This window comes from Hoplias malabaricus, chromosome 12 (genome assembly GCF_029633855.1).
Source record: "Hoplias malabaricus isolate fHopMal1 chromosome 12, fHopMal1.hap1, whole genome shotgun sequence".
NCBI classification, from domain to species: domain Eukaryota; kingdom Metazoa; phylum Chordata; class Actinopteri; order Characiformes; family Erythrinidae; genus Hoplias; species Hoplias malabaricus.
The window spans coordinates 28333041-28347315 of record NC_089811.1 but is presented as its reverse complement, the minus strand read 5'-3'; the positions used below and the strand labels follow the sequence as shown (position 1 = coordinate 28347315).

General features: G+C 37.2%; 1 protein-coding gene across 2 annotated transcripts in view; it reads left to right on the top strand.

The window, feature by feature from the left end:
• xpo4 (exportin 4) overlaps window positions 1-14275 on the top strand; it is a 45706-nt gene that overhangs the window by 7981 nt on the left and 23450 nt on the right. For both annotated transcript variants that reach the window (XM_066641330.1, XM_066641331.1), the window contains exons 3-7: window positions 244-385; window positions 510-648; window positions 2846-2962; window positions 3088-3241; window positions 9241-9353. In XM_066641330.1, coding sequence (XP_066497427.1) covers window positions 244-385; window positions 510-648; window positions 2846-2962; window positions 3088-3241; window positions 9241-9353 — 665 coding nt within the window. The remainder of the gene's footprint in view (window positions 1-243; window positions 386-509; window positions 649-2845; window positions 2963-3087; window positions 3242-9240; window positions 9354-14275) is intronic.

The window sequence follows — 14275 nt, the reverse complement described above, 5'->3', positions numbered from 1 at the left end:
AGACACCAGCTTGAAATCTTTCAGGTCTTCTTGAGAATTTTTTTTTTTAAGACACTACAAGGATATTGGAATTGTTTCAAAGCAAGATAATAAAAGCCATCCATGTACATTTACAGTTTTGCCCAGTGAATCAGTTTCTCTGTTTCACACTCACCCTCTCTCCCTCTTGTTTTCCTCTCTCATCCTTGTTCTCTCTCTCTCTCTCTCTCTCTCTCTCTCTCTCTCTCTCTCTCTCTCTCTCAGAGACCAGTAAGGTGGACTATGTGCTGTTTCAGGCTGCCACAGCAATAATGGAAGCTGTGGTGAGAGAATGGGTTCTGCTGGAGAAAAACAGTATTGAGTCTCTACGAACTTTCCTCCTCACTTATGTCTTACAGAGACCTAAGTAAGTGTAGTTATGAAAATGGAAAGTAATTCTTTATGCTTTCATTGTGTCATTGGCTTTTATATTGTCATGTTTCTGTTTTAAAAGTTGCTTCTCACCACCCCTTTGCTTTACTGTTCTACAGTTTACAGAAGTATGTTCGAGAGCAGATTTTGTTGGCAGTTGCTGTCATAGTTAAGCGTGGCTCCTTAGATAAATCTATCAACTGTAAGAGCATTTTTCATGAGGTCAGCCAGCTCATCAGCAGTGGCAATCCTACCGTGGTAAGAGGGATACCTTCAGTCTTTATGAACATAGCCTTACACTTAAGGATTTCTAGGTAATGGCAAAGCAGGTAGAAGTGCTCCAGATTCAACCCTCCCCCCCATATGCACAGCAAAAAACACACTGAATCTGGCATATTCAGTTCCACTTCATCCACTTACCCCTATACACTAATTATACATGTCTGCTACATAGACTGCAAAATCAGTCTGAGCAACTATACTGGAAAAATTGATGAAAACAGAGGTCCCCCCCGCCCCCACCACCACCCAAGATCATAATTAATTCTTCTTAATGTTCTATTAAGTCTTATACTCTATTTCAAAAAAATATAGCAAGCTGCTTAGATGGAAAACCTCATCAATTAATTTTCCCTTTATTTAACAGATACAAATTTACATTTTAAGTCTAGTTGAGTAAGCCCCATGAACATCGTTCCTTTGGGAATGATTGCCATTATACATATTCTGTAATTTGTTCAGAATAATTTTAGATATAAGGCATATTAAAAAATATTGTGAATAGCCTAGTAAAAATTTGCACATAAAATTGAATATTGACTGGTTGTATAAACAAGATCTAAGAGTGCAGCAGAGATGACTGATGTGGTGCTGGGAGGGAGTATAGTGGGAATTAACAGTTCAGTCCTGTAGTGCTGTGTTTTCTGAATATTTGACTAGATATATTGGGAAACACGATGAATTGCTCTTTAAGCTCACTTGAATTCTATTGTAATACAGGGTGGGTCATTTATATGGATACACCTTAATAAAATGGGAATGGTTGGTGATATTAACTTCCTGTTTGTGGCACATTAGTATATGGGAGGGGGAAACTTTTCAAGATGGGTGGTGACCATGGTGGCCATTTTGAATCGGCCATTTTGGATCCAACTTTTTCAATGGGAAGAGGGTCATGTGACACATCAAACTTATTGGGAATTTCACAAGATAAACAACGAATTGAAATATAATCAAAGACAAAAACAAATTCCCAATAAGTTTGATGTGTCACATGACCCTCTTCCCATTGGGGGAAAAAAAAAAAGTTGGATCCAAAATGGCCGATTCAAAATGGCCACCATGGTCACCACCTATCTTGAAGTGTCCCCCCCTCATATACTAATATTCCACAAACAGGAAGTTAATATCACCAACCATTCCCATTTTATTAAGGTGTATTGTAACTGATGCAATTTATTAAATAATATTAATAAATATTAAAATATGAAATTTTGTCATTGTCCAAATGCAAGAGTTACTCTGAACATGCTATAAGAAAAGTTTTTAACATGAGGTATTGAAGAAAACCTATTTTGGACTGTTGTTGTTCAAACAGCATTAGTGGTAATATATAGTTTATTGTGAAATTGAGCAAGTTAATTTCTTACAACAGCCACTCATTGTTTTAATTTAGAAAAAAGATCATTTGAGTTTAGTTATATATTTACATATATATCTGACTATGACTAATTTCTTTTTACTAAATTAAATCAGAGAAACATAACTAAGTGAATATAATTAATGCAAAGAGACCATTTAAGCCAGTACATACTTCATGCTTTGTTATTTCCTGTAACTGTGCGTGCACACAGAAAGCTATAAATTCACTGTGTGTCCTGCGATGTCACTGGTGGGCATGTCCAGCAACACAGGACTCTCGGTCTCTTTTGTCGCATATGGTGTGCACGCAAAATAATACGCACACCCCCACCCCCACTGTAAGATATAATCACTAAAAGTGGAAAAAGAAGAAGATTGTTTATTTTTGTGGGCTTATAGAGGATTTTCCTCTAAAAACATCTAGCTGCATTGCACAGTATTGCTGTAGGCTGCACTGGTGATAGACGAGTGTAAATATCAGCCTTTTTAATTGGTTGCCTGCAGGCATGTTTCACTTTATTGAATAGGTCTGTCTGTAGTTATGCATTTTGGTGAGCACTATCATTTTCTGTCGTCTTAAACCATTTTAATTAATTTTTCATTTTTTTACTTCACTTATTAATTCACTTATTTACTTTAATCTGTAATATGGGTTGAATGAGCATAGGTTGCCTAAAACTGTTAATATTGCACAGATTCTAGTTAGTTTAAATAATATATATATATAATTGATGGGTGTGTTCATTAATTAGTTTCTGTGTGTGCACCTGTTTTTTGTGTATTTGCACACATCACTCTCTGCATGTCTCTTTAGCAAACACTGGCGTGCTCCATCCTCACAGCTCTCTTAAGTGAGTTCTCTAGCTCCAATAAGACCAGTAACATTGGTCTTAGTATGGAGTTTCATGGCAGCTGCAAGCGTGTCTTTCAGGTCAGTCATGTCTATTTTTTATTTATTTATTTATTTTATTTTTTACATTTGTTTTTTTTTTTTTTTCCTGCTCCGTATTTTGTCTCTTATTTACTTCTTAATGTATGTGTGTAAATTTCTTATAGGAAGATGACCTCAGGCAGATTTTTGTACTCACCATGGAGGTTTTGCAAGAGTTTAGCCGCAGGGAAAACCTCAATGCTCAGATGTCGTCTGTATTCCAGCGTTACCTGGCACTAGCCAATCAAGTGCTCAGTTGGAACTTTCTCCCACCCAACCATATCCTTTTTTTGAGTGGATGATTCTGCTCATTATTCTTTACTTGTTTTTGAATTAACACTTCGTGAACATTGTAACAAATTTTTAGAATCTTCTGGGAGCACTTGGGATTACAGATTATAAATAAATTCCTTTACATGTTAATTTTTTATTGTTACAAAATAAACTAGCTTTACAAAAATGGGTCATAGTAATATGGACCAGGTTTAAAAAAAGTTATATATACTATATAATTGTCATTAAGACCAATACATTCCAATGAAAAAGATATAATAGCCTATTAATGCAGTTACACCATTTTAAAGAGTAATCATTTTTAGTTTATAAGAATGTTCAAACAATATTCGAAGTAAATTAGATATAAATCACACATTAAAATGAACTCTTAGACTTGGCTGACAGAAACTGCAACTGCTGACTAGAGCCCTACGCCATTGTGACTGTATATACCTCTGTGCTGGTGTCTAAGTTTTACCACTACAGCTGAATCTCGAACATCTTCCTCTACAGTATGTAGTGCACAATGTAGTGGTGTAGTAGAATTATATTTGTAAATCTGTTTGGGACAGAAAATTTATTCCTCACCGATGCCCACACCATGTATGGGGAAATCTCTCGCCATGAATTTCCTGTTGTCTGTCTTTTTGTGTGGAGAAGAGGATGTTTCTGTAGTTCTTTGGTTCAGCTTTAAAAAAAAAAAAAAATGTCTTTCTGGCTACTGGAGACGTGTGCACCAGTCTATGCTGTAGGTTATGGCATAGGTTAAACGCAGAAGTATAAATTGGGCTTTACTCAATGATTCTGACAAATTTAGTGTCCCTACCATTCACTGCAGATTGTTTTTAAGAATTTTGTTAAGTAGTATTTGGAGCTGCTTGCAAATTGGTCTGTTATCTCTTCTATCTGTTGCACAGATTTCTGTGGTAATGTGATTTGTATGTCATGAATATTTCTTTAGTCCTGTGTGTTTACACAGAGGTGTTCCTTTACTAGATGTGTTACTTCTGCCTTATATGACAGGACAGGCTGTGTCCCCATGATTACGTGCAAGTGGGTGTGTGTTAGCCCTCCAAGGTGCTAATCTTGCTCAGGCTGGCCGTGTGCCTTTTTGTCTGTTTACAGGGATCTGGGCTGGCGTCAGTGCAAACCAGGGTCGCATATCACTTTCAAAGAGGTTCTATGCCTGCACCCTTATTGCTCCTAACAAGAGTGCCTTCAAACGCTTAAGTCATGGAGTGTCTGTCCAGAATGTTGAGCAGACATGTGTGTCGCGTGTCTGACTGAGATCACAGTAATTGCCGGCTGGGTGGTATGTAGAGGAGATCCTCAATTGGGACAAAGAGCAGATTTGTTGAGAAGTGGGAGGCCGTGACCATGTAGTTTTTATTTTTATTTATTTAATTTTTTTTGTGTGGGTGGGTGCAAACATTGACTTGAAAGTCTGTGCTTAAAATTTCATTCCTGACAGCCGTTGCTGCTTTACTCTCGTCAGAGTGCCGCTGTCTGTCTGTACCCTCTGCTTTGGCATGTAGATCATCTGTCTACAGACATCTCCTCCACACACATCCCAATGTCAACCCCTCCACCCCCAGTTCCATGTGTGTATGAGCCCAAACAATTGCTCCCTCCGCTTCAGTACCACATTATGGCTGAAACCAAATTAGTCCCTATTTAGTGCACTGTATTTGACCATAGTTGAATAAACATGCCCTTGTACCAAAGGGAGCCATCGAAACATTTTATATGTGTAAGACTTGCTCATCATTTTGATAACCTTATCTACATAGTTCATGGAATAACTATAATAGTGTACTACCTTTAAGTACTAATAAGATGTCCTTTTGGGATTCATACAGCTCTACATATAGTTAGTATGTCCCAGTGGAACCTTGAGCTGATCAGGTGCTCTGAATGGTTTGAGAGACCACTCAGACATTTCCCCTTACTGCAAAACGAGGCTGAGTTGGTTTTGGTTTTCTTTCCCCAGGGTATATGTCCTTAGTTCGGAGGGCCAGAGGCAACAGCAAAGGACATTCCTGGAGTGTTCAAGTGAATATGCTGAAACTGTAGAATGTTGAAACTAACTCATACATTTGACAATTTGGCCTTGTACCTCACTCTTAACCATATTACCAATTAAATGTGCAGGTTTTGCCATACTCACTCTTTCCTAGAGCTCATATTTAACAAGATTTTAATCATCCACCAAATAAACCTCATACTCCTCCTCAGCACAGTCCCACATCACTCCCACTAATAGATAAAAGGCTTTGTATCTAACCCATAATACATTTTTTTTTAATAACACTTCTTAACTGTTAACTTATAGCAAGCCAGCAATGACCTATTATTAAGCAATTGTGAAGTATCAGCTGTAAGCACTTACAAATGTAAAAAAACAATGAATTCATATGTATTTTTAAGATTCTTCATAATATAGATCCTTATATGTTTATTATTATTATTATTTGTAACTGTTTATTTACTTATGTCCTAAATGTTTTTGCATTGTTATTCTTAAGTTACAAGCAGACCCCAAATGTCTTTCAGATGGCGTGCTGACCCTAGAATATAAATTACTTGATTTACAGATTACCACAATAGATCAGTCTGGATTTAACTAATTTCCAATACTTGTTCATGACAGGATTACTGTATATTTTTGTGCCCTATAGATCAGAAGTTATGAATCAGCAGTACATTAGCAATTGACCAGGTTAGGATGCAACTGCATTGCTGTATTTTATACTATGAACTAAAGCAGGGGTTTTTAAACTCTGGGCCATCTACAGCCCTCTGCTTTTATTTGACCAGCCCATTTAACTACAGCAGCAAAGCCTGTGGTCTGGCCAAGGGCATAGAAACGGTATGGACATGTCTCTGTGCCAATCCAGAGACTAGTGTATTGTCCATAGCAATCATTTTGGGCAAAAATTACAACACATTGGTCCGTCAGTGTCTAGTCGATGTATTTAGTACAGACAGTTAAGATATCATTCTCTACTTCGAGTCCTGCCTCCCAATCCCACACCACTAACAGGATTGGCTTTGCTGTTTCTTCCTAACATGCGACAGGCTGTGGCTGTAAGGAGTTGGAACATGTGGCTGCGTGAGACATGCCATCCACATCTCGTCACGTACTGATTAAGGAACAGTACTATCAGCTACGAATGTGTTTTAGGGCCACTTCAATTCAATCTTCTAGATATTCACTATAGCGCTTTTCAGCAGAAATGTATTCTGTGTACCGTAAAACCCAGTGTTGATGCACAAGCAGAAAAAATTGCCATTCTGCACTCCACACAAAATGTAAACTTGATTTTACATTTTCTAAATTCTATGACTTTAATGTAGAAATAAAAACAACTTTACCTTCAAATTATTTATGACATGGTATATGATGTTTTCTTCTGGCTGCAGTCCGGCCCTGAAAACTAAGAAAATGTGAGCTGGCCCTTGATTAATTTGTTTGAGGACCATTGTACTAAAGCATTAATAAAGACTTCATAAGTGCAAGTCAGTAGTTCTAAAAGGTGAATGTGTCTTTAGTTATGGTCTTGCAAATTTTTGAATAAATATTTTATTAATGTAGATTGTCATGAATGCAAAATTAATAAGCGCTAACAGCTAAGTGCTTGTAGCTGAGAATGAGTATGTTCTTCTTTAGTTTTGCAATTTCAATAAATCTTTCAATATAATGACCACTGAAAATTTACACTATGAAGATAAAAGAAATATCTACAATAATACTCAGTTTTTCCAATCAGTGGTTACTCTGAATGTTTATAACAGTTTGTAAGGTTTTACAAATATTATTGTAAACTTAAGTAACAATTAACTGTTTGTTAATCATGAGACAGTCTCATATCTTTGATATAATGTGTGGTGGCTTTCTTGATGCCAATGCTTAATGCTGCATTTTTGTTTAAGGCTTGTTAATTCTTGCATTTTAATGAGTGTTGTCATCGCATACAGAAATGTAGCAAAGTAATAATTTTGCCAAATTTTGTGATGGCTTCATTCTGTAATTCACACTTTATACACAACCTAGTGACATATTAGTGGTTTTATTGAGAGATGTAAACAATGTCAGGACTCGTGTTCTGAAGAATACAATTTATTTATGTTGAAACATATACATTGAATCACTTAACAAACTCTTAACCCTGCCTTAAACCATTTAAACTTGTCTTAGCTGCATTGTGTTTGATGCTAAAGCTTACCTTGAAACTTTTACTCAGCAATTAAGAATTTAACATTTTAGAAAATCATCTTTTTACAAACTACACAGATGTTATAAAGTGAAGAATTTTTGCTCAAACCAGTTTGACACATGCAACACTTCATATTAAATTTTTCTCACTTCACATTTTAGGCAAATTTTCTCACTGTTCATAAGTTTAGCAGGAGGCTCTTGAACTTGACATCATTTACGCACGTCATATATCACTATGCTTTGAACCTGTTTAGTGTAAAAAGGCTAAATATATATTTGATTGTTTTATACAAAGTCAACAATAATATATAGCCCATGCATAAGCAAGAAGACTTAAGTCACAAGATTAGCATCAGAAATTGTTTGGCTGAAGATTAAGAATGTTTGTAATTCTGAGCCATTTTCCATGTTCATATCTGCCAGTGCTAAGCTTGAGAAATTGCAAATGGATTCACTTGGCTCAGTTTTGTGGTGGAATAGAACATTCATTTGCAGACTGATTGAAAACTGTTTGAAAATATTACTAAAATGTAAATAATTATAAATAACAACTCGATATGTCAAAACCCTAGACAAATTTTAGTACTCTTCCTAACTCTCAAAAAATTGTGATGATTTTTTTTCTTTTTTCTTTTTTTTTCAGCTTTAATTTGTGATCTTTTTTAAACCAGAGCAGCTAACCTCTAAATGGTTTGTTTGCTTTTTGCTTCCTTGTACCCTTACACGAGTTGGGGGGGTGTGGCTTTAGGCTGCTGCTAGTGGTCAGACTTCGGCTTCAGGCCTAGTACTCCTCCCTAAGTGACCTCTTCTCCCGTTCCCCTCCTTAACTCAGGTCATGCAGAGTTCTGTGGCATGAGCTATTTTTACAAGACCTTAAAGGCAGGCCTGTTTAAGGCTGGGAGTGGAAAAAAAGGGCTGCAAACACACACATACACGTGTGCTCATTTCTTATTCAGACTTAGTCTCTCTAACTTAATCACACACATTTTGTTCTCAAACTGGCACCTCTCTGTTGTGTGTATCAGTGTTTGTTACAGTCTTATACAGAATATGTATAATCAGATGTGGTATACTACAACATTTTGCAAGCAAAAGGGTTTTTTTTTTGTATATGGGGATTGGGTCAAATGATGTTTAGATGCATTTTCAACAGGAATCAAACAATTTAGATGCATTATCAACCAAGATCAACAGTAATAAGGGAAAAGAAACCTTTTCCACTGTAGGGTATACATTCTGATGTAATGAGCAAAGTTTTTAGTTTTGATGATGAAAAAAGTAAGCCTATAGATATAACAAATATATTTGAAATGGTAAACGTGGGCAAATACATGACTGTCTTAGTTGAAGCATGGTAGTAGACACTGATTGTAGACACTGATGAATTTTGTGTGTACACACACGGGCATCTGTCTGTCTGCAGGGAGTGACTAGGTTCAGCCTAGGGGAATGTTTGGCATCTGCCGGTAACTGGCCTTGATCAGACATTCCTGTGGTCTCTCTCTCTGTCTGTCTCTCTCGTTATTAAAATGACCTTGAAGTTCAAATGAGGTGGGAGGAGACAGTTGGGGTTTAACTGTAGTAACACTGGGAAAGCTAGAAGGAGGCAGAGACTAAGGAAAGTGGGAGTGAATTATAGCAAGTTTGCAATGCAACGATAGGAATTGTGACACAGAAAGAGTCACAGAAGACGAAGCTGTTGAGGATAAGGGGAGAAAGGTTCATATTTAAACACCAGTTATTGTCTGCATGATGCTGCTGTTGACCTTGACTGAGACATCACTGGGCAGACACTACATTGCCATGTTTGAAGCTACTCAGAATGTCATGCTGAAGCCTCCAGAGTCATGGAGAGAAGCTCTACTAGACCACAGAGTTATGGACCTCTTCTTTACTGTAAGTACATTGCCTGTATTTTATAATTGACTGAGTTGTGTTTTATGTATTTGGATATAGACCTTTTTAGTGTGCATGTAGTTTATAGGTACTTTATCATTCATTTCCTGTCATGCTCTTAAAAGGATGCTGATTGTGGTGTTTTTCTTGCTCATTTACTTGTAAAGTCAGCTTAAAATATATTGGTACCACTAAAAACTGTCTCTCTCTGTCTTTGACCACACTTATAGATGTTAAACACCCTAGATATCATTAACAATCAACTATTTTGACCATCAGTAAAAGAAAATCTAGAGATGGCTAATTGCTTAAACTTGATTGGAAGATGTTTTTTAAACATGCAGAAGCTGACAGACTTAATGATGACTGATGCGTAAGACAAAGTAACGTCAGTATCCAGCAAGATGTTCAACAGTGTAGATGGATATGGGTTCACTGTTTGGCAAATAACAGGTGACTTATCTTTTCTAGGTTTTATAAATGATTATTTATTACTTTGTATTTGCAACCTAATTAATAATACACATACATATATAAACATACTTTAAACCATTTATAAACTTTTATAAGTGTAATCTTATTCTAAAGTAGTACCAATATATTTATGGATGTATTCTTTGCGCTATGGAGACATGATTACAACTGGGGTATTTTCCCTAATATTTGTTATTAAAAATGACAGATTATAACATAGAATTGCTGGGTAATGCATATGATGTTAAAGGACTAGATGCATCTAATATTTGTCTATAAAACTTGCCTTTCTGTTTTCTAAGCTTAGGCTGAAGAATGTTTGGGCAAAATTTTAGCTATTACACTTTTGAAGTAATAGTAACATTTATAAAAGTCATCATTTTGAATTTATGCAAGGGTTGATTCAAGGTGTGTTCATTTTAAACCAGTGCCGCAGAGATTTTCACTCTTTTAACACTGAATTAAATTCAATTACGACTTTGTTAATTAGCTGATTTGTGGGGTTAAACCATGTGCATTTCATAAGTACACTTAAATTTGAATAGATGTGGCCTGGAAAAACCTTTGTGCATGTTTAATTTTGAATTGCTTATACTTTGACCAGTTTTACACTTTCTAAAAAAAAAAAAAAAAAAAAAAAAAAAAAATTTGGCTTTTCTTATACTATTGAATTGAAATAGGAACAAACTTGACTTGGATACTTCCTTTCACCTGGAATTCAAGAAGTCCCCTTGGTTTTAGGATAAATCTAACCTCACGTGCTCCTATTCAGCACGCAGCAGATGCACTTATGCATATGCAATTGAATGTGAATGTGTTCCGTGTTTGACTATATCCTAGTCTTATTTTAAAAATCCAATCCTTTACCCATCATAATGTGTTCTTAAATGCCGTCAGTATTGATGCATGGTGTAAATGGCCCTTTTAACACTCAATTTTATGCAATGAAATGAGAATGTTATGACATCGACTAGCTGTATTTTTCTTCAGCTTCATATATGTAGAATTTTTTTTAAAATTGTGACTGCTACTTTTTGCTGGGTCGGCATAGAAGAGGCAGTTTCGCTTACTGATTGAACCCTAATGTTGAAATGCACATACAGAAGACAATTTAAGTTGGTGCTACTAGTCTGTTACTAGTTCAGCCAAATTTCACATTCAATTGTTGAAACATTGTTGAGTCATTTTAATTCAAATTTGGAATCTTTTGGCACGTTTCCACAGATATAAACTGGTTCGTGAACCGGAATAATTCTTCCCCAACTGGAACCAAGGAATAGTGGGTTCTTCAGCGTGAACCTTTGCTGAATAATAGGATATAAAGAACTAAGACAGGAAAACCCTCTGTGTGTGTTTCTGGGGCTGTGTTTGGCATGGCACCATGCGTGTTGGTAAGAGCCTCGACTCAGCAGTGGTCGGTTCACAAACTCAGCAGGATAGCTCAGAACTCATAAAGGCAAGTGGTGGGGAGACTTTTTGTGGCGTTAGTGTGTTTTATAAATCTCCATATAGCTGCGCACAACCTCCTTAAACTTCACGTGTTTTACTTTTAACCAGTTACACTGAATAAATAAGTAATTGCAAATCTTAAAATCAACTAAATGTTCTATCAAATGTTCTAGTATTTATTTTTAAATAAAATGAACAAGAAAAACACTGATGGTTTTATATATTGTGAAAATATAAAATGCATTTATCCTGCCATCCATATTTTCTGTACAACATAATCACATAATAAAAATCACATGTAAACAAAGATATGAAGTAAAAAAAAAAAAAAAAAGCTTCTCCAGACTTTCTAATGACAAGGGTATGTATTTTGGGATTTTCTGTTTTTGAAATGCCAGAAACACCTCTGTGAAAAATGGTTATATGGCCAATTTGCTCTTGTTAATATAGATGATACAGGAGATGTAGTTCAGAGAATGGTGATTGCTCTTAATATAGTCTAGTGAGGAAAACGCACTGTGATTTAAGATGCTGGACAAATCAAAGTAAATAAGACAAGGTAGCCAATTCTTGATGGATTTAGCATGGCTGTTTGAAAGGTAGAAACCTTAGGCAGCCTTGGCTGATTGTAGAAATCCTGATGTGTGGAACAAATCAGTGTACTTCAACATCCAGGGCATGACTGCCAAACACTGCCCCACTTTCTTCCATTACATGTGCAGGCATCTCCCTAAACTATCTACTGCCAGATACTGCTCTACTTTCTCAAAAATTACCAATGGATTCTGCTTTCATTTCCTTGTATACTCCTGAGGAATTGTCTACAAGCTGCCAAGCTGTTACTGTGTTATGTATCGCTTCTGTCTAGCAGCTGTTAATAGCAGGCTCCTTATTAACACTGCTTCTCTCTAATGTTGAATTGTTGGAAGGTCTCTGGTCAGCCCCTGGGTCAAGAGGTGTAAACAGAGTCATTTTGTACCAAGGGTTAACATGGTACTTACTCTTTGCAACTCTATGGAGTTTATGCCCTGGCATGTGTAATGACGTTTAAGGCTCATGCTGTATTTTCAGCTTTGTCAGTGGGATAGATGGTAAGAATGTCAGGTTATGGCATTTTCATTTGCTGTCATGGTATAATTAGGTGCTTGTTCGTGGCCTTCTTGTTAAGGTACTGTAAACTCTGTTCTCTACAGGCATTGAAAGCTAAAATATATTTACTTTTTAAGATGTGTGTATAATTGAAAATACAATATAGCAACCATGCCCTTCCAAGATTAATGTAGGAGGCTGCTACTGTAGATTTGTCTACTGTTTGGCAGGGTCATTTCTTTTGGGTGGAAGTGTAATCAGGGGTGTGTGTGTGTGTATGAGTGGACCCATCAGCTGCTTGTCCTAAGGGTGTTTTTTGGGGTGTCCCCCCCCCCCCCCCCCGCCTCAGCTGTGAAACGGGCAGGTGGAGTGTACAGACACACGCTGAAGGGGTCAGAGTTGACTGTGGTCGAGTGGCTGGATTAGACTCTGGCCCTGGATTAGGAGCCCCTGTTAACAGCCCCTGATCCCACTGTCTGTCTGTCAGAGGCCCAGGCAGGCAGAAGTAAGGCTGTTCAATCTAAACACTCTGTCTCCCCTGGTGGAGCTCTGAATCCCTGAAGGTTTGGAAAGACTCAAGAGAGTCTGAGAATGAAGCACAGCTGAAAAGAAATCCACTATTTATTTATTTATTATTTTTCCCCCCCTTTTCTCTCTGTTCTCTTGACACCTAATAAAATCATGGCCATGTTAATATTTTCCTACCCAGACCAAATTCTTATGGAGTGTGTTTGTTTTTGGTTTAATTCATTTAAAACCTACATATGCCCCCTCTCTCATACTCTGACTGGCATATGTTAAATTTTGTCACGTCCTTTAAACACGTTGTATGGATTTGCTGGCTGTTATGAGAAATAAAACTTTTGATTGCCTTTTTCATTATTAAGTGGTTCTGAGTAGACACTGTTGGAGAGATGAACTGACTGGGAACAAAAGGCAGGATAAATCTGATCTGACCAGGAGACACATGAGGCTTTGTCTTCCTCCTAAAAATATACTTGCTCCCTCAGTCATATATTTTCATTTAGATGCCCCCTGCCAGCCTCTAACTATAGTTGGACTTGAGGCAGTTGGAATAGTTTGCGTTGCAGGGATATTCTTCTTTGCAGCTGTTTTTGTAGCGCATGCTACTCACAAAACTTTGGCCTTGCTCTTGCTTCTCTCTCTTGCTCTCTGTGTTTAGATGTTATTCTGATTGTCTCTTCTACCTCTCACTCCCCTCCTCCCTTCATGTCCTGCCTCCCTTCCCTCTCAGCTCAGAGAATAACTTCAAACTCTGGAAAGAGCGTTTAGTCTTTCAGTTGTCAGGGTCTGTCCTACAGCATGCTTGTGGTAGTAGCGATGTTCAGTTAGTCCAGAGGATCTGGATGATTTGTCCAGCTTGGGGTTAAGACATGCATCAAAATCTGTGTTTATTTGCTTCAGAGGTATGTTGTCAGAATATTTGGAGACACGTGAGGAATTGAGACTAGTAAAAAAAAAAGTGAGGCAGTGAGAAGGGAAGAGGATCATGTGCCAGATATTCACTCTGCAGTGGAACCACATGTGCTTCTGGTAGGGGAGACTAGACTGGACTACACACGCACACTGTTGGCCATGGTGTCGAGGCAAGGCACCCTGCACTTCTCCCAACTTCATTGAGACTTTGCTCCTATTAGCATTCCTTTTGGATCTGTCATTGGGACCTAAACTATTAATTAAATCTTGACAGTGGTCTTTTCCACCCTCAACATTTTTAAAGCACCTGGAGAGTGACTAAATATTTTTGGATTACCGTACATGTGTCAAAGGGGCATAAGAAAAGGAGTTTACTTGATTTTGCTTACGCTTAAGCAGAAGGTGAGCTGTCCTAACTTTAAATCTCCCTGCATCATACCTGCTAACTCTAAGATGAGTTATAGTTCTGTGAT